The sequence below is a fragment of the Saccopteryx bilineata genome, chromosome 1 (assembly GCF_036850765.1).
Source record: "Saccopteryx bilineata isolate mSacBil1 chromosome 1, mSacBil1_pri_phased_curated, whole genome shotgun sequence".
NCBI classification, from domain to species: Eukaryota; Metazoa; Chordata; class Mammalia; order Chiroptera; family Emballonuridae; genus Saccopteryx; species Saccopteryx bilineata.
The window spans coordinates 253,949,774-253,971,154 of record NC_089490.1 but is presented as its reverse complement, the minus strand read 5'-3'; the positions used below and the strand labels follow the sequence as shown (position 1 = coordinate 253,971,154).

At 46.4% G+C, this 21,381-nt stretch overlaps 1 protein-coding gene across 1 annotated transcript in view; it reads left to right on the top strand.

The window, feature by feature from the left end:
* Positions 1-19,921: 19,921 nt before the first annotated feature.
* Positions 19,922-21,381, top strand: part of ANKRD55 (ankyrin repeat domain 55) — an 80,490-nt gene continuing 79,030 nt past the window's right edge. Inside the window, exon 1 of the mRNA XM_066253565.1 lies at positions 19,922-20,261. Coding sequence (XP_066109662.1) covers positions 20,207-20,261 — 55 coding nt within the window. The 5' untranslated portion in view covers positions 19,922-20,206. The remainder of the gene's footprint in view (positions 20,262-21,381) is intronic.

Here is a 21,381-nt window from a genome sequence, read left to right as displayed (position 1 = left end):
AGTAGCCTGAGAAAGCATCAAATCAAGTTTTTACACAATCCCGACAACCTACCTGATTGAAGAAAAGTCAGCCGTGGAAAGAGAGTACGTCATCTGAAGTCTGCTGTATAGCTTTTCACTTATGACACCTGGCATTTAACCAACACTAACAATGCATGTAAAAAAAAACATAATAAAAAGTAAAAGGAACCCCATGACTGAACTCCAAGCGAAAAAAAATGCTTAATAGGAAAAAACTATAGGCGATTCAGATATCGATACTAACAGAGTTTTAAATATTCATGATGACTAGGTTCAAGAAAATCTAGGGAATGGTAGTCCAATCGAAGAAAAGTCAGAGAATTTCAACAAGGAAGTCTATTTTTAAAAAGAAGCAAACAGGCCCTGGCCAGTTGGCTCAGGGGTAGAGTGTCGGCCCAGCGTGTGGAAATCCCGGGTTCGATTCCCAGTCAGGGCACACAGGAGAAGCGTCCATCTGCTTCTCCACCCTTCCCCCTCTTCTTTCTCTCTGTCTCTCTCTCCCCCTCCAGTGGAAAATAGAAACCACGGCCCTTATTTTATACCACACACAAGCATTAATTCATGGTGTGTCATGTGCCAGAGCTGGGAAATGAAAACATAGGAAATATATTCAGGACTTCAAGGTCGGCCACAGTTTCTAAAACAGGACACATGGAAATATTGATAAATAGTATACAATTAAATTAAGAAATTTGGTTCAACAAATGATACGACGAAGAGAATGGCAAAAGCAAACCTTAAACTGGTACATACATGCGTTCATGCACATGTTAACACACACATTGACATACACTCATACCACACCCATGTGCGTGGTATACGCACATGCACATGAATGCACTCACGTACATGCACACACACACCACATGTGTGCACACATGCACACTCACACATCCACACACACATTCACATACACTCACACATACATGCATGCACACACATGTGTGCACTCATGTGCTCTCACACACATGCACACATGAACTCACACACTTGCACACACATACACACACACCAAACACACATGCATATATATAACTACACATGCATATATATTTTTTAATTCTATAAAATGATAAGAAAAAGACAACACTTTTTAAGAAATTGGGCAAGAATTCTGAGTAGGCGCTTCACAAACCAAGATTCAAAATAGTCAACAAGCAAATGGGAATGTGTTCAGCCTCCTTATTCATGAGGGAAATTCAGATGAAAAAGCACATCTTGATACCATGTGTCGCTTCCAGTCCAGGTCCGCCGATGTTTCTCTTTGAAAAAGCAATTGCAAAACCACAGCTCCAAATACCAGACCGTGAATTAGAGTAGGTGTCAGTAATTATAAACAGCCTCGTGTCATCCAGAGAGGAAGGTTCCTATGAACAGTTCTCGTCTTGCAGTAAAATGACTTCTAATTCCCCATTGTCGTTACACAAGTGACGCTCGCCAGCCCTGTACAGAAAGTGAAATAGTCTACAACAGAAACCTCACGCTTAAACACAACTTGTCACAATTATTGAAAACCATCCAAATTCATTTCTGGGGACACTAACCTCTAGTTTTACAATTGCTTTTTTCATGCCAAACATTAGAGAAACAAGGCTGTGCAGTCCTTCAGAATGACCTCTTTGAGACACGGGGTTTAGCCCAGCAGATGTGGTAGCATTACAAGCATGTGTCTGTTGAGTGAGCCATGGTGGAATCTGGTATGTGGGAAGGAAGGCACAGCACAATGAGCAGGCAGGCAGTTTACACACCCACCCTGGGGCTAGGATGCAGGGTGGGATGAGAAGTGGTGGGTTTCCTCCAGCTCTGGCCCCTCGGGGCCCAGGGCCCTTCCCCTCCATGTCACTGGTTCTCAGGATGACAACCTTTATGAAGTCTTACGCCTTGGTTATTTCAAAAAGAAACCCTTTCCGTCCTCACGTGGTTGAAAGCTAGGGCCTAAGCCTTTGGTATTGTGTAAGGGGATGTGCATGGAGCTGGGAACTGGGGTCCCAGTGCAGCATGGGTTAACTGAGCGTCATGTAGCAGCCATGTGCTCTCCCGACCCAACTGTGAAGTGGCTTGGTGACCTCCGCCCCCTCCTCCACGTGCCGGCACATGGGTGAACTGCGAGGGCATTATGCTCAGTGAAGTAAGACGGGCACAGAAAGACAAACGCTGCCTTCACCCCCTCACACGAGGTATCTAAAGTCGTCATGCTCCTATAAATGGAAAGTAGATGGTGGTTGCCAGAGGTGGAGGGGAGGGGGGTTAGCATTTCCTGGGCAAGAGCTCCAGTTTGTAAGAGGAAAAGGTTCTGAGAGATGGTGCACAGCAATGTGAACTGCACACTTAAAAATGGTAAATTTTATGCTGTTTTATTTTCTTACAACTAAAAATCAAAGAAAACTGTGATAAAAAGAATAGTGTCTGCTCCTTGGGGGTCTTCAGACCACAAGGGATTGTTCCATTCCTTACATCACCTGAGGTTCTTAACTTGAAGTCCACAGACACTCCCTAAGTTGTTTGTGGTTAGAATTCAGAGGATTCACAAATCTTTAATAGGAAAAAAAGACTTCTTTATTTTCAGTAACCTCTGAGTGGAATATTTTCCTCATTTCACAAACCACAGTGGCAGCGGATATAATGTGACTCTGTCACTGACAGAAATCACATATATTTTCGTATTATATATTTCTTGTGGGTATCTCAAAATACTGATCATGCTCAGCCCTACAATAGAATTACTGTCATTACCAAAGATACCACCTCATCTTGCTCTGTAATGTGTTAATACCAAAGCTTGAAAAATACTACGTTACAACACTTGAAAACTTTTTTTTACAATATTTCTATGTAATTGGTTTCCTTTGCAATTCTCTGCTTTTTATTTTATGCATTTAATCTGGTTTAAAAAAATGCATAAGTTTTACCAGACTGTCAAAGAAGTCCCTGGCACAGAAAAAAAAAAAGATCATGACCACCTCACCCTAGCCTATTACTGACTTATTATTCTAGTATACTCCTCCTGATATATAAAAGCCAGATACCACATCGAGGCAGGACGCCCATTCTTTGCAGAGCCTGGCCAAGTGTCGTGCACATGTGTAGTTGATGCTCAGACTGTTTCTATTGAATTCTGAAGAGTCTGATTCAGTGCTCAGGCCTGGAGTTAGACTACCTCAGTGCAAAGTCTGGGTCTTCGACCTTGGACAAGGGACTTGACCTCTCTGAGCCCTAATTTCCTAATCTGTAAGTGCTGCTATCGATACCACCATCCTCACTGGGCTTGTGTGAAAATTAAATGAAAAAAAGAATACTATAAAGAGGCTGACTGGCATGGCATGCCCCACACTGAACACTTCATACAAATTATCTGTAATTATAAACACGTTATTATCCATGTGAGTTTTGAGTAAGATACTAAAGGCTGGGTGTGGGTGGGGATCATGGGAATTGAAGGGAGGTGGGAGACAGGGGGAGATGAAATGTGGGGTTGGCTCCTTCAGAAATTATTCTTAGGGGCCGAAGGGAGCAGTCAAGCCCCAGGAGGCTGACTCACTCCTAGCGGTAGAGCAGATAAGTGTGTAAAATGGGGTAATAAGTGATCCCCCCTCCCCCATATTGTCTAGCTCTCAGAGTCGCAGGTACTTGGCTAAGGCATCATTCCCAGACAGCACCTTTGATAATGGCTCCATGCTGCTGTCACTCACAGAGCAAGAGGCAGCACGGAGCTGTGGAGGAAGCCCTGTCCCCAGAGGACACACCTCTGCAGCCTCTGCTTTCTCCTTTGCAGAATCAGAGTATTGGACCAGACGTCCTCAAACACCTGCTGCTCTAAACCGCTGAGACGCTCTGTGGGGATGCTCATGATGTTGTATCCATAGCGCCGGATTGTGGCATGGCTGACCATTGCCCCCTGGCCCATGGGCACCAGCCCTGCAGGGTAAATGTAACTGAACAAGAGTAGGAAAGGTTCTGAGCACATGGGACTTGTTCTGAAGGGTGGTCTAGGGAGGTCACAGTGTGAGAATCATGAGCCTGCCGAGAGAACGGGTTGTCAGCAGACAGGAGATGGCCAGGGGGCGCCAGAGACAAAGCCTATACTTCCTGGATCCCTCTCCATGCTTAGAAAATTGTTTTTGTTTTTTTGGGGTTTTTTTTTTTGTATTTTTCTGAAGCTGGAAACGGGGAGAGACAGTCAGACAGACTCCCGCATGCGCCCGACCGGGATCCACCCGGCACGCCCACCAGGGGGCGATGCTCTGCCCCTCCGGGCGTCGCTCTGCCGCGACCAGAGCCACTCTAGCGCCTGGGGCAGAGGCCAAGGAGCCATCCCCAGCGCCCGGGCCATCCTTGCTCCAGTGGAGCCTTGGCTGCGGGAGGGGAAGAGAGAGACAGAGAGGAAGGAGGGGGTGGGGGTGGAGAAGCAAATGGGCGCTTCTCCTGTGTGCCCTGGCCGGGAATCGAACCCGGTCCCCCGCACGCCAGGCCGACGCTCTACCGCTGAGCCAACCAGCCAGGGCCGAAAATTGGGTCTTTAAAGAGGAAATACTTCTCTTTTTCTGATTATTGGGGGCTCGGGGTACAGTAGATCTGAAACTAGGCAGCTCCTTCATGAGGCATGTTGGGGTGGTAAAATCTTGTCCGGGGCACCCAGCATTGGGCCAGGCACTCAGTGAGCATTCAGAACATACTCCGTGATCAGTAGCCAGTGAATGAGTTCTAATATGCCCTTCTAACTCAGCTATTCAGATGGTCACTGAGAGAAAAACTGAAGAATTCTACTTGCGACCCTATTTGTGCATGGCAAACACAGAATTGAATACACAGGGTCCATCCCACGCTCACAGACTTGTGTCCGGGCACCTCAGCGGGCTGACTTCCTCTCATGGAGCCTGTCATTGCCGAGGAGGGGGAATCGTTCAGAGGTCCCCACAACTGCCTCCTGTCCCCATCAATTAGTCTACGTAACCTGATCTTGAACATCATTGCTCTCCTCTTTCTGTGTCTCAAATAGCTAAAACCTTCTTTAAGTGTTTTTGGTGTCTTGAATGACTAGGAAGAGAATATCTCAGTAAAACGACAACCGTGTTGCTAGACAAGATGGCACCTCAGTTCGTTTGTTTAACGGGGTGCAGGGAAGCACCAGCCCACTACCGGGCTGGAGAGGTGGAGGTTGATTCATAACTAGTTCTTGAAAACTGTTGCTGTGTCTCCTCCAACCTAGTCCTATCAGAAAACTCCATGCTGCCACCTATTGAGATCTCTTTCTTTCTCCCACATCTCAGTGTGAATTTCAGGAGAATTTCTTGCCCCAGGGGAAAGAGAAAAAATATCAGAATACAGCCCTGGAAGCTCACAACCTGCAGATAGGGGAACTATTTAGTCAAGCCGGGCTTGCCCGAAGGCTGATAGACGACTACGACTCCACAAACAACTCCTACCGCAAACCTCACACAAACAGAGCAAATTGGGCTACAGAAAGAGTCCAGCATTGTCTCATAGGCTGGGTCGATAGAATACCAAAAAGGCCATCACTGTAGGGACCTGTAGCCTATCACACTTGTTTGCTATGTAGACCAAATAAAATACATGACTAAAAAAAATTTTGATTTTTCTACTCCGTAAGCTCATTAGAAACTCTATGTGTTCCAACATCCTTTTCAGGAGGAAAGAAAATAGTTTTGTTTTTTTTTAATTGTGTCTTACGAAAGAAATTGTGAAATCAAAACAGGGACTGCTGGTATCACTCAGCATTTTACAACGGTTATCTGATGCAACCACATGTGGAAACATCCTCTTGGATCGCATGCAGAGGAAACCCCCAAATCCTTGCTGTTGTTAAATTGCTGGTGCAGTATTCACGCACAGGGAGGCTGTCGTCCCAACCAGCCAAGCAACAATCCACAGTGCTCCTGTCTTTCTTCCTGTACATAAAAGACCATTGTTTTCCCTGATTATTATCGGGTTAGGTATCAGCTCTTCGGGTCTGTTTGTCATATGAGGATGGTTAAGATAACTTTTTTACTCTGATATGGTTTTATAATTTCTCTGAATGTTGGTGATTTGTCTCAACACACGTGACAGGAGGGATGTTGAGGTCAAGAGTCTCCTGAGAAGAAAATGAGATCAGAGACAGAGCTAGAGAGAGAGGAGACAAGGGATAACACCAGAGAGACGCCAGGGAGGCTTCCAGAGGGAGGGGGAGAAGGCTAACTCCCATTCCTCTGTTGCAGGGGACAGATCTGGGTCCTTTGGCCAACTCATTAACCCTTCGTCTCCCTGCCTAAATCTTCCCTCAGAGGGAAAATCCTTCCCAAGCTCCTGGGTTTATTAACCCCTGACTTCCAGGTCCAGACAGGCACACAGACTTTGTCCAGGCTCTATGGGGGCCAGAGCTGTCCTGGAGAGTGGGTACCATCATGTGAAAATACATAGGCAAGATTTCTGAGTGATTTGCTGAGCACATAAGCCATTTTCGTTAAATGAGCGTTAACTGAGTGTCTGCCAGGTATAGAGCTAAATGAGGACTCGAGCCCAAGTTCTGTGACATCAAGGTGACCTTCCTTTGCACCACATCAGACACCCTGCCTGGGCTAAGCTGTCACAATCCATCCCTCCCACCCCCAAATAACTCTGCAGGCTTATCTGGCAGAGACCTGAGATTTGTGGGAAATATTATTCAAGCCTGCATGTTTTTCATAACAGGTGTTACCAATCACCACCCCTCCCCCTGGCAATTGAAAACCCAAGTGTGGCTATAGATGAGGTGAACGCTGACAGTCCCTTCAGAACAGGTGTCTGTCCATCAGAGCATGTGCAGTGGTGCCTGAGCTCAGTAGCCATAGGGCTGGAGTAGCACTGGGGAGACCAGGTGGTCAGGGAGGTAAGAGTAGCCTGTTTGGAGAAACATCACGGTTTTTTCAGGGTTGGCAGGTGTGAGCATACATGCAGGCTAGGAAAAAGGATCTTTTTTTTTTCTTTTAAATGAGAGGAGGGGAGATAGAGAGACAGACTCCCACATGTGCCCCAACCAGGATCCACCTGGCAAGCCCCTTCTGAGGCCGATGCTCAAATCAACCAAGCTATCCTATTGCCTGGGGCCCACGCTGGAACCAATAAAGCCACTGGCTGTGCGAGGGGAAGAGGGAGAGAAGGGAGATAAAAGCAGATGGTCGCTTCTCCTGTGTGCCCTGACTGGGGATTGAACCCAGGATGTTTGTATACTGAGCGGATGCTCTATCCACTGAGCAAACTGGTCAGGGCCTGGGGAAAGGATCTTGAGGAGAAAAAAGGATGACTTTGCCAAAGAGACTTAACAGCTGATAAAAATAATACTACTAAACGTGTGGAAGAATTACGGTATGCAAGGCATTGCTCTAAGGGCTTGACATATTGAAATCAATTTAATTCACTCAAAACCCCATGTGGAAGACACTGTGTCCTTCAGATTTTACAGGTGAGGGGAAGAAGTCAAGTCGCGAGACTGGGCTTTGAACCACTCGGGCTTCCAGAGGCCGTGCTCTTTGCGGCTGAGCCCGTCTGCTTCCCTGGGAACTGTGTCTGTGCAGGACGAGCCGCAACAATGGTCACCTGCATCCTCAAGGGGAGGAGACGCTTCCTTTTTCCCAGCAGAAGGGAATAAGGAGGGTCTAGGGGAAAGAATGACAAAACTTAAAGGGTAGGAGAGAGACCAGATGGTGAGGCCATTCCCACGGGACAGCTGGGCTGTTCTTTACAAGCATGTTGTCAGCAGAAATATGCAGAGGGGCACTGCCTCCCTACCTGCAATGGCAGGTGCCACTTTCCAAGTGATCTGCCGGCTACAGTCCTTTAGACAAATGTGAGAAAGCGTGTGCCCGGACCACCAACCTGCTCTATCTAACCTCTCAGATATGGTCTGTTCCCCCCTGTTCTGATGCAGGCAAACTTATCATCGGACAGACTTGGGAGAGAGAGACGTTACTCCCCTGGGATTGATCCTGAGGTTGTTCAGGTTAGCCGCTGATGCTTCCTGTGGAGGAGATCAAACCGGCGGGTGCAATGAACTGCAAAGGTTCTGGAACGAGGCTCCACGGTTCCTTGGAGGGGTGATGGAGCAACACACCGCCGATCATGGGATCCGCAGGGTATGGCCACACCCCTGCAGCCAGCAGCCGGTTTCAAGAGACCCAGACTCTTGAGGGGAAGCCCCTGGTAGTATTTCTTGAGAAGGAAGCCGGAATGGAGTACCCCGTGCTGAACGGTGTGCTTCAAACTTCAAGGGCTGGGAGAATCCGGAGAAAGCGGCTAAGGTGAGAGCAATTCACATTCATGGAGCTCTATTGGGCACCGGGTACCTGAGGTGCTTCTTTTTCTATTCTATTTTTTAACTGAATTTATTGGGGTGACATTGGTTAATAACACGATACAGGTTTCAGGTGTCCAATTCTAGGACACATCCCCTGTGTGCTGTATTTTGTGTTCAGCACCCCAAATCTGCTCTCCCTTCTATCACCATTTGTCCACCATGACGTCGAGCCAGAGGGCTATTCCTTCCGTACTCTACAAACAGCCACCGAGATGGGGGGGGGGGGCGCTGCCCGTCATTAGCTGGGCCCTGCCTCCGACTCCCCTCTGTTACAGATACACTGTCTGAGTGAGGACCTTTGGGGCTAAGTTTATATGGCTGGGTTTTTACTGCTCAGTAGATCCTTTGCGTAAAACCCGTAATTGTAGAAGTGTATGTTTTCCCTGAGAATTTAAAAAGAATTGTTCCATTGATTTGAGAAAGAGAGAGAAAGTGGGGGTGGGGGGCAGAGAGAAAGAGAGAAGGAAGGAAGCATCAACTCATGGTTCCATTTACTTGTGTACTTACCGGTCACCTCCTGAATGTGCCCTGGCCAGGGCTCAAACCCGTGACCTCTGCACACCAGAATGATGCTTTATCCATTGAGCCACCTGGCCAGGGCTACTTAGTATTTGAAACATACTCTGGCCCCTCACTACACAAAGGCTGGACTGACCACTGGCACCATCAGGGACCTTGCTGGAAATCCAGTGTTCGAGCCACGTGTGCTCGTCAGAACTTAGGAAGCGTTGCTTCACCCACAACAACATCGGAGCTCCCGTGTCCCCAGAGTGTCTCACTTGAGTCCTTTTTCAGTTGGCAGCTGCTGGCACTGACTCAGTAACACCCTGATCTCCTCCTGTCCCCTTTGTGGCTGTTGGGGGGACAGTCTGTGGTCACAAAACAGAGCAACTCTGCGGCATGAGAGTTGGCCTCATGAACAACGATTCCAGGCAAACAGCCACAGACTTCTCTTCCATTAACCTCTTTAATAACCTCAAATTTGTTTTCCTAACTGTACAAGGACGTTTGGAGAGCCAAGGCCAACTGGGCTGCTCACAAGGATTTCCTCTCAGAAAAGTTAATGCAAAGAATAATATTGTTTAAACACTCCAGATTGTGCCAAGAAGGAGGTGGGGGAGGGAGGTTCCTGGAGCCAGACTTCTGTGACAAGCTACTTTACTTAATTCAAACCACAGGACTGCATTTGAACATGGCCAATAAGTCATGAGGGGAAAATAGAAGCTGAGGAGATGTGACCCAAGTTAGAACTTTTTAAAAAACACTTCTGAGATGTTCAGCAAACTCACCGTACACACGGACATGTAAAAGCACTAGTGGGTTGGGTGTGTGTTCTAGTTCACTTTCTGTTTTTTCCCAAATCTTCTGGGTGGCCGAGGGAGGGGCCACAATCCAGGTGCAATGGCCCATGAAACCCCAAGTTTCCAGTTGGGATGAAAATCTAGAAATGAAACAAATACAGTTTAGAGAAAGAAGAAATTTCCAAAATTTTAACCTGAGATTTTAAAAATAAAGGCCCAAATTGTTCTGTGTGGACACCCAGGGTGACAGCCATTACCAGCGTGCAGGACTAGCTAAATCCATGTGACTGAGGAGACAGGGTGGAAACAACCCTTGCACATTGTGTCTCGCCGAGGCAGGCTAGCAAACCTGCCCGTCAGAGGACAGAGAGGAGGAAGAGCAGTCTGTGTGCCAGCTGTGTATCCTTACAGAACACGGTCATTCTGAAATACATAGTTCCTCAGGTTCCTGGGGACCAAGAGCGGCATCCGAGGACTTGGTGACGCCAGGAAGCCACAGGAGGTGGCCTCCCAAATCACCCCAAATGAGAGAGCTTTCTGGGCATGGGGACCACCTGCCTGTGTTGGTCACCACCTTGTCCACAACCACAGCAGCAAGACCACCTGCCTGACACATAGTTCATGCTCATTAAACTGTTATCAAATGATCAATGAAGAAACAAAGTCATTGCTCCAGGTTAACCTGAATGCGACAAATGCCTGGTAAATGCTTACCAATGCCCCATCATGATATGCGTGAAAATGAAAGTTTATAGTCGTCCGGAAATCAAAAGGAAATCACAGGGTAAAGTCAGACATCAGGGTGTGTGCACAAACTGGGGACAGGTGGGGGAGGTGTGCAGACTTGAAGGAATGTAGGAGAGGGACACTCTCTCTGGAGCCAGAAGGCTCTGTCACCTCCTTCACCATTTTGCCAAAGGCTGGGTTTGTCCATTTGGTCACTTGACATTTAGCATTTAACAAGCCTGAGTCTATTACCGGCTGCTGACTCGGCGTGTAGCACCGCCTTGGTGTCATGAGAGTCAGAACACCTGTCATTCGGCTCCTACCTTCTGGGAACTCAGAATGTGGCTGAAAAGGTAAGACAAACATGACCACATACATAACAAATATGGAAAAACACAATGCAAACTAGCAGGAGGAGAGGGGTCCAACTGTAATTTATAATTAGGTGTGAAATGGGCTAAGGAATGTTAACATGGTCAGAGAAATTCTTTGGAAAGGAGCTATATTTTGAGCTATAAGAATCCCTGGCACATAATAAGGGGTAAGTGCTTATTTGTTCATATGAGTGACTATGGATGAATGTTAAAAGGTAGGCTTTGTAAGACCAAAGCCAAATCAAAATGGTCTTAGGGATAATATGTATAGAAAGGCATCTTTCTCTCAATAGATAATCCCATACATACATACATACATACAAACAAACATACAAAGATCTATAGGCACACAACTACATATACTACATACACAGTATAAAGCATATTTTATAGGAAGAAACATTGTGTTGCTTCATGAAACGAGTGGATAGAGTATAAATAAGCAGTTGGAAATCTGAAGTGACAGACAGCACCAGTTTTCAATAGTGTTCTTCCAGGATTTTGGTCAAATATATATATAGTTCTGAGAATATAACTTATAAGTATACAGGCCATCCTTAGGAAAAGTCCAAGTGAACTTAAGAACAGTGCCCACTGACTTGAAAGGGGTGTCCTTGGAAGCAGCCAAGGAGCCCTCGACACCAAGACAGCAGCAAGAACACTCTGTCCCATGGCCCACAGCTCTGTTCCACATGGACAGTACCTGAGTAGCCTCCACTTCTTCTTCCCCGCCTGTGCTGGTCCCATAGAAGCACCCATTCATGGGTCAGCTGGGGGAGCAGCAGGTGGGAAGAGGTATGGGTGGGAGGAGCCAGGGGGGCGTGGAGGGAAAGAACACATGTCACCCTGAAGCTGCTCCAGTTTCAAGGACATAAGCTAACATGGCATGGAGATTGAGACAGAAGGAAGGAGCGACTCTTGGGTTGCAGAACAGTGATGGTAGACATCAACATGATGATGGTGGTAATGATGACCTCCCAGCTTCTCGGAGCTCCTCAATGTCCTGTGTTCTTCCTTCCTTCTTCCTCAGAATTTTCTTTTCTTTTCTTTTTAATTCAGCAGGAGAAGGGGAGGCAGAGGCAGACTCTCGCATATACCTCAACCAGGATCCACCTGGCAAGCCAACCAGGGGGCAATGCTCTGCCCATCTGGGGCATTGCTCTGTTGCTCAGCAACCAACCTCTTATTAGCACCTGAGGCTGAGGCTATGAAGCCATCCTCAGCACCTGGGGCCAACTTGCTCCATTTGAGCCATGGCTGCAGGAGGGGAAGAGAGAGAGAGAAGCGAGAGGGGGAGGCGTGGTAAAACAGGTGCTTCTCCTGTGTGCCCTGACCACGAATCAAACCTGGGACATCCACAGGCTGGGCCAATGCTCTACCACTAGCCAATCGGCCAAGGCCAACCTCAGCTTTTTCAAGTTGTGTCCCCTCAGTCCTGCTAGAATCAGGCACAGGGCTGAGCCACTTAATGAAACAGGTCCCTGCAAGACTTGAGAACACAGTGTTGCCCAATAGAAATAAAGGGCAAGCCATGGGTGTAATATTCATTTTTCTAGTAGGCAAGGCATAGTCAAAACTAAGTAAAAAAAAGAAGCAGATAGAATTAACTTTGATGAGACACGGTATTTAACCCACTACTTCTAAAACATTATCATAATATATGATTAATGAAAAAATTATTAAGGAGATATTTTACATTATTATTTTTTTCATACCAAGTCTTCAAACCCCACAACATACGCTTCCAGCACGTCTCAGGCTGGACTGGCCACATTTCAAATGCTCACTAGCCATGTGTATTAGCTAGTACCTACCATGCTGGACGGGATAGCTCTGAAATGACCACCAGGAGGATCCAATTGAAGTCTCCCCAAAAAACATCTTTGTTAAGGACACAAATCCTATTGGTGAGGACTCCCTGCTCATGACCTCATTACCTCCCAAAGCCTCCCCCTTCAGGTACCAACACATTGTATATTAGGTTTCAATGTATGAACTGGGGGCGGGGGCTGTGTGAAGAGAACCCGATAATAGCAGGCACTGTGGAAATAATTACGAAAACACCTGAATTACTTCAGTCAGTGCTGATTCAAACTGCAACTGAAATTATACCTCATGAATCTCAACAAAAAGTTTTAAGTAAAGAAGGTGTTGACTGAGGCACTTTGGGAATGCAAAGTGCTGCTTAGTTAGAAGCCTGTAAGTAGATTTTTAAAAAAAGAAGGTTAAAAAAAAATGATGGGCCAGTTACCATAAAATAAAACGTTAGTCCGCTCTCAGTGTACATCCTGCCATGATAAAGTTGAGTTTGCTTAGTAAAGGGGGGAGAGATGTAATATGGAAAGTCTTTTGTTTATAAATCCAAAGGCTTTTGACTTGGTAACCTTTTATTTGTTATAAGAATGTACATCTCTTGGAAGGTTTGTGGTAGAGAACTACATTGATTCACTTCAAGTGATAACCAGGCTTGGTTTAAGAGATTGATTTTTCTCACGAGTCTTATGAATAATTGAGCTACTCACTGATTTCTTTGGTCTGCTTTTAATTCACTCAACCAGGAAAAAGGACTATACATAAGCCTTCTTTTTTTTAATTATTAAGTTTAATGGGGTGACACTGGTTAATGGGGTCATCTAGGTTTCAGGTGTGCACCTCTATGGTCCGTGATCTGTATATGGCGTTGTGTGTCCATAGCCTTCTAAAGTCAGAAACAAACCAAATGTCAGTTTTTCAGTAAAATAGGTAAATGACTTCAGACTTAGGTTAAGCAACTTGCTCACGGTCACAAAGCCAGAAATGTGCTGGAGCTGGACTTAAACTCGGCTGTCTGAACCCAAACCCGGAGCTACTGCCTACATCCTCACCCCTTCCTGAACTTGAGCATGTAGGGAACACTCTGAATAAAATGTAGGACTTCCTAAAATCTTTCTGAGTTCACCCCTGGCTCACAGCACAATTAGAGTAGCATTCAAAAGGGCAGTGCATCTGAAATGCTCAAAGATGTGGGGTTTTTATTTTACCTGGGAAAACTTCAAGATCATCAGAAATTCTTACCAGACAGTCCTTTGGACAGAATGACCCCAATGACCAATGGCTTGCTGGGTTCTCATGTCACCTTGTCAATGAGCAAGTCACCAGCTTTGGCAAGGGCAGCTCTCAATGATGTCCTTCATTCATGAAACACTTACTGGGTCCCTAGGCTGTACCCCACTCTGTGCTAGACTGGAGGGACCCAGAGTGGCCAGAGCAGACCAGGGTTCTGCCCTCCATGGGACAGGTCTCTTAAGGTGTGTTCTCCCAGAAGCAGATGCTGGGACAGTCACACCAGTGCAAATAGCTGACTAAGGCATGAAGGAAAGGCCCCTAGAAAGGGAGGGCATGGCGGCTCATGTGGAGTGTTAATAAATCAGTCATCACAGGTGGGACGGAGCTTCATTCTGCAGGGAAAGCAGGAAATGGCACAAGACAGCAAGCTTAGACTCTTCATATCTGAAGGCAAGGTGCTGGGCAGCTACGGCCCAGCCCCCAACTAGCTTTGGAGAGTCATGGGGTGGGGGCAGCTGTAGGTCAAGGGAGGGAGCTCAGCTCTCTGGCACTTCCGGCAAAGTGGCCTTGTGCCTTCAGACCCCGAATACAGATATAAGCATCTGCAAGCCAGCACATCAAAAAGTCTGCAGTCTGAGCATCGGCTGCAGGGAGATGGACAATGAAGACATAACAAAAGACAAGGTAATTATAGAATGGGTCAAATATAAGAAGGAGAAGCGAGGACACTGTAGTCACTGTAACTGGGACTGGGCAGGAGCAACCGCTACTTTGGATGGAATGTGGATTGGGGTCCTCTGTGATCCAAACCCTGGAGGCAAGATGCAGCTTCCACGGGGACACTCAGGGAGGAGAGACTTGGACCTGCCCTAGGCCAAGGGTGGGCCTGGCGGGTGCCCGTCCTGGGACTGCTGGTCCCAGTTCAAGGTAACTGAGAGGGCTGCGTTTTCCCTCCGAGGTTGGGAATCCGTGTAATCAGAGGGCCAATGCCAATTATCCACAGATGGTCCATTGCACAGCGGGTGGGTGCCCCTGACCCCAGAGCTGTTCAAAGGTCAGTGGTACTGCTAAATGGAGCTACTGCAACATGCTTACAGCCATGTGACATTGCCACACCTCTGAGCCTGCGCTGAGGGACGTTTTCCATTCACACGGTGCATGCACACCCATTTGATGGCTATCAAATGTGTGTACTGAGTATATGACATCTTAAGGTTGGTGTGTCAGCTGTCTCCTAAAAGTGTGTTAAAATCTTCCATCAGGGATGTGGAGGACCCAGGTTCGAGACCCCAAGGTCACCAGCTTGAGCACGGGCTCATCTGGTTTGAGCAAAGCTCACCAGCTTGGACCCAAGGTTGCTGGCTCGAGCAAGGGGTTACTTGGTCTGCTGTAGCCTCACGGTCAAGGCACATATGAGAAAGCAATCAATGAACAACTAAGGTGTCGCAACGAAAAACTGATGATTGATGATTCTCATCTCTCTCCATTCCTGTCTGTCTGTCCCTATCTATCCCTCTCTCTGACTGTCTCTCTCTCTCTCTCTGTCTCTGTAAAAAAAAAAACTTCCATCAGCGCTCTGTGAAAAGTACCCATAAGCACTAATCCTTTCAAAGCTCGCTGTTTCCAATAATTTTCATTTTTAACAAATGCATTTTATAGTTTAGGACAACATGAACTAGTAGGTTCTAGAAATGCATGTTATATTTTTTATTCCTTCAGGCTTGCTGAGATATAATTTTTGTATAGTAACATTCAGCCTTTTGAGGTGTTCATTTCTATGGGTGTGACAAATGAACACAGAGGGTAACCATGCCCATGATTGAGATGCGAAGTATTCCTATCACCCAACATTCTCTCCACCCCTCTGTAGTCCACTCCCTTCCCTTGGAGGAAATCCTGTGATTTCCATCTCTGTTTTTTTGCCAGAATACCTTCTCGGTGGAATCATGTAGAACATAGCATTTTGTGCCAGGCCCCTTTCACTGGGTCTCATGCGTTTCGGACCACCCCTCTGCTGCAGGTCTCGGTACTTGCTGCCACTTATTGCCACATAGCATTCCATCATACAGGTGTGACAATCCCTTCATTCACTCACCAGCTGATGAACATTTGGGTTGTTTCCAGTTTGGGGTCATACTTAAGTTGCTGGACACATTCCTATATAGGTATTTGTGAAAACAGATATTTTTCTTTTCTTTTCTTTTTTTAAAATTTATTGATTTTGAGAGAAAGATAAAGAGAAAAGGAAACATTGATTTGTTGTTTCACTCATTCATGCCATCATGGGCTGATTCTTGTCTGGGCCCTGACTGGGAATCAAACCCACAACCTTGGTCTATCAGGATGACGCTCAAACTAATTGAGCTTCCCTGCCAGGGCCGAAAAGAGATATTTGCATTCATCTTAAGTAAACGCCAAGGAGTGGGAACACCAGGCCACACTGATGCTTAACTCTAGAAGAAAGTACCTATAGGGCCAAGGTATGCCACCATCATGGCCATGCACATGCAGGTTCCCACTGGATTCAGGCAGATGATAAAGAAATGGTGGAGCCAAAGAATGGTGGGCCATTCCTTTATTCAAGTCTCGTACCAGCCAACGAGCAAACACACAGGGGAAAAACACTTCCCTTTCACTCAGAGCTCCCAAAGCCCTGACACATTCTCCAATTCCACAACCAGGAGAATCTTCTTCAGTTTCTCCTAGAATCAAAGGCCCCACCAGTCTCAGTGGAGCTGGCAAAGCCCCTCAGCTCTGGTTCCCCATCTGCCAACATGGCTTCTTCCTCTGCAAAACTGGCTTCTCTCCCTCAGCAAACATTAGCAAGACCATGGCCCTTCCCAAGCAGGAAGGTAATTTGCAATTTCACAGATCATATACCTGGCATTGCCCGGAGCCATTTTTAACAATAAAAATGAGAAAATTCAAATAATACAAATTTTACAAACTCATTTGCCCAACAGTGCCAAACGGGTTTCTGGCACAGCGGTGCCGTTTCATCTGCCTGTCACAGTGAGTCAGTCCTCACCAACACGCAGGACCTTCTGGCTTTTTAAAAGCCATTCCAAAGGGGCGGAGTGGTAGTTCTTTGTCATTTTCGTTTACACATTCCTAACGATGAGTGACGCTGAGCATCTCTTCATGGACTTATTTGGCACTCAGAGCTCTTGTTTGATGGCATGTTCGTTCAGACCTCTGGCTTTGAAAAAGCTGGATGGCTTATGTTTTTTTATTATTATAATTGAGTTCTGAAAATTCTTTTGTCTTCTGGATTCAGTTCCTTGGTCAGGTATGTTTCAGAAATATTTTCTCCCTGTCGTTGGGGGCTTGTCCTTTCTTCTCGTTACCAGTATCTCCCAGAGAGCAAACGTTTTTAAATGAGGACAAAATGCCATCACAGTAGCTACTGTAATGGAGGAAATGAATTTTTCATTTTACTTAATTTTAAATTTGAAAAGCCACATGCGACTCGTGGCCACCCCATTGAATGGCACTGCATGCTAAGGTCTAATTGTGCTTTCGAGGCACAACGCCTACACTTTTTTATTCTATTTTTGTTTGGATTCCATGTGTCAAGGTATAGCTGTAGGCTTGATGAATCGAGTAACAAAAACAAGGGCCTGCATTCTGTAAATCTTATCATTTTAATTTTTCTATTATTAACTCTTATTAAATTTTATGAATATATTGGTCCCTGGTGTCTTAGAAATTGAAAAATCTGGTTCTTTGCCACAGATACCCAGAGAAGCAGGGAGCTGGACAGGGGTCGTGACGTGGACTAGGCCCGCTCTCCCTGACGGGGCTCCTCCACCCTCACCGCAGGGGCAGCCAGGGCCAGTCTGGCTCATCACGCAGACCTTGTCCTCCGTCCCTGCTACATGACAAGAGTTCCTGAGCCACAGGCGCCCACGTGTCGGGATAAGGGTCCTTGTTCAACGTGCTGTGGGAGACACAAAAACTGTTATCTTACACTTGGCTTTGGGTATACAGAAAATTTATCCTGACCAACAAGAACTCTCCCAAATATGGTCAGAGTCATAGGTTCTGAGGATCAAGGGGTGCACCCATCCTTTACAGGGGCCAGCACTGAGCCCACACACCCTCCCTGGGCTTTGCCTGGAAACGCCCCAGGTGGTCAGCTGGGCACTCCTCAGGTTCAGCTCTTGTCCCACCCCCTCACTCCCCCACTGCCCCCTACTTCCCAGGGACCACTGGCCTGCACCCCCATGCACCACCTGCTGCCTGAAAACGGTTATTTCGGAGACTTTGCCCAGTTTGAGGGTAAATCCAGTCCCTACACTCCAGGATGGCTGGAGCAAAGGTCACCCAAGAGTGTGAATGTGAGTGGAGACCTTTTTCTGCCCTGTTTATGGCACTTCTGCCTGAGCCTGTAGAACCAAAGGGTGCATAGCAACCCTTCCATAGCAACTGATGAACAAATGAATGGACAGCAAGTCCATCTGAACCCTTCTCTTTTCTCTTGTAAAGTAACCGCATACCTCCTCCCCCCCACCCCGCCCTCCTTCCACTGAATGAGCCTGGAGCCTGAGTCTCCCCCAACCCTCCAGCAGAGCATCTGCTAGTGTAAGCCAGAGTTTCTTTCCTGTCCATTCTCCACCCCTTTGTTTAGCCTTCATGGTTATGGCCAAAAACCAGCACTGGAGAAATGTAAGAGATTTACCTATGGAGCACATTTTGGGTGATAATTGATAAGAATTAGGTCCTATACCTGTGTTTTAAATAAAAGAGCACAGGGCACGTTGCACACATGTAGATGCTGATAAGGGGGAAGTAAGTGAGCTCACAGTTGTCACAACATGTTGGTGGAAAATGGATGGGGAGCCCCGGGGAAATACCAGAGGCAGGGAGTCTGTCCGTTCAGGGGTGCAGGCAGTCTGCACGTTCCATCAGCCCAGAGCAGCACAAACGTGGCCACCGCAGAAGAGAGCAGGTCATTGCCCTCTCTTCCACATTCAGACACTGGTTAACTTAAAGAGGAAACAACTATCACCATTACCGACAACATTGATGAGAGAGCACCTGTTATGAATGCAACGGTGTGACATCCAGAAATCCGATGGTCTTGAGTGTCATGCTCTGTGTGTTTGTTCTGCATCTCTTTTATCAGATTTTTAATTATATATATAAAAATATCAGATTTTTAATTATAATTACAAATATAAAAATATAAATAATTGTAAAATATGAAAATAATTATAAATATAAAAATAAGCACGTTTGTTTTAAGAAGTTGAAAACCACAGAGGCAGAGAAAGAACAATTAGGGGGCTCTTCATTCAACTGCACAGTCCCCTGCGGTATAACTCGTACTAAGAGCTCCGTGGGTGTCTGTCTGTAGCACCTTCCTCGGCGGTCCTATGAACATATGTGAACAACAGATTTATGTATGCAGTAGGTAGTTGCTGGCTTTGTAACCTGTGAAGAAATAAAACAGATATCTTGTTTTATTTTGTTTTTAACAATACATCAGAGGGATTGATTGCACCAGCTAGCTTCATATAGATTTGCCTCAGATCTTTAAATCTGAAATATGAATTCACATCTCTTTTTTTCCAGTGTTCCTCAAATGCTGTGCCTTTCAGAGTGATTTTCAGGACTCTGCTGCCGCATGGACACTGCCCGATACGCGCCAAGGACTGCGGGCTGTTTTAATTTTACCCATTAAAATTAAATGGATATCTGAGCCCCAAAGCCACTCAAACACCACTTCCTCCCCCTCCCTCCTCCCTGTCACTGAGAGCAGGAGTGGGAGGGAGGTGGAGGGAAGCCGCCAGAGAAAGCTGAGAAATGACCCCCGGACACACATGGCCAGCAGTCTCCTGCTCCAGCGTCCACATCCTGGTCCACTGAGCTGGCATCTGCTCACGTGACCCAGATGCAGTGGTCCCTCCAGGGAGAATACAGCCAGCTGCCGGCTGCTCCGCACATGCTCCGTGGGCCCCGCATCCTCACTCACCCACTGAGATGCTTTTGGTTGAGAGCCACTGTCCAGCTGCTGAAGCCTGAGTGACCACCAGTGTTTCCTGACCCTGGTCCAAGGCAGGTGCCCCCCACCCCCACACACACACCCCCAAGAGTGATTCTTCAGGGTTTGAGCTTCTTTTGTGTACTTGATTAGGGGTAGAGGGTGCATAATACTTACACACAAGTGTTGCTGGTGAACAAGGCCGTCAGAGCAGCACTTGTTCCTGGCAGGTGTTACAGGAAGAACACCTCCCTATGGCCATCATCTGCAGTGCCCACTGCTGCAGCTCGGAGGCACGTTTGGTTCTCTACCCCAGGTCTTGGCACAGACGCTGCATCTGACTGTGGGTTTGACAGTTGTGAGCGAGACTGTGTTTTCTCCTCCCTGGGGACCTGGAGGCTGCGTGCCGTGCTGGTGATAAACGATGAGACAGGCAACCATGGATTTCAGCGCTCCGTCTGTGTTTGATCAGCAGAAAGGTAAAAGGCTGCTTTCACATATCCTTCGGCTCTCTGCACGGTTAGTCCAACAGGAGGCATCTGCAGTTGTAAGGGAAGGGGTGTGTGTGTGTGTGTGTGTGTGTGTGTGTGTGTGAGAGAGAGAGACGTGGAAAGAAAGAGGATTGTACATAAAAAACCAGCCTGTTTCCTAAGTGAGCTTTCGTCTTGTCTGTCTGTTAACGTGTCCCTATGTACACATTTTAAAAACTGAGTTTCAAGCCATTTCTCAGTGTCATCTTTCTGCTCATTAGCTTTCCCTTTTCAAATCTTAGAAAATAGATTAGAGTAAGTAATACACAGAGAGTACATCGTGGGTCTCTTTCGAGTCTGTTAGTCCCATGTCTCCTCACTGCAGCTTCATAAACATCTCTTCATTCCCTTCAGCAAGAGATGTTGCCCAGGTTGATGTGGCTGCTGATATGTTATCTCATCAGAGGTTGTGTAATCATTTATCACTATGTTATTATTTGCAATGGCAGGACATATCTTTCTTACTCATAATTTCCAGGAGAGAGGTAATTTTCCAAATGAAAAAATTGCTATAGAAATCAACCCATTTTTATTTAAAAAGACATGTATTCAACCATACAAGTCTGTGTGTGTACCTTTTGCGTATGAAGTGTGTCTATATACGTGCACATAATGCCTGTGCGTGATCATTTGTCCTTTCTGCGTATGTAGAGGAAATCCTCATTCTGTAAGCGTCATCAATATTTTTATAATCTATTTTTTAAAGAAATATCTGATATCCAAATCACTTTCTGTCATTACTAAATATTCTTCGGGATCCGAAGGTCCTTCAGTCGTTTCCTTGGTTTGGCCACAACAGGAAAACGGTGTTTTTGAAAGCCTCATTAAGAAAATGTACTGCTTCTTTTTTTTCTCCTTTTTCCCTCTTCTCTCTAGACAGACCGTAGTGTGTTTACTACCCTGAGAGCCTCATCTGGCTTCATGGTGAATTATTCTAGCTCAGTGATTTCTCAAATAATAGATTGACACTTAGATTTCTGGGTGTGTATGTATGTGTGTGTGTGTGTGTGTGTGTGTGTGTGTGTGGTTTGATCTAATCTCCAGGTCTTAACTCGTGTTGAACAGTGTG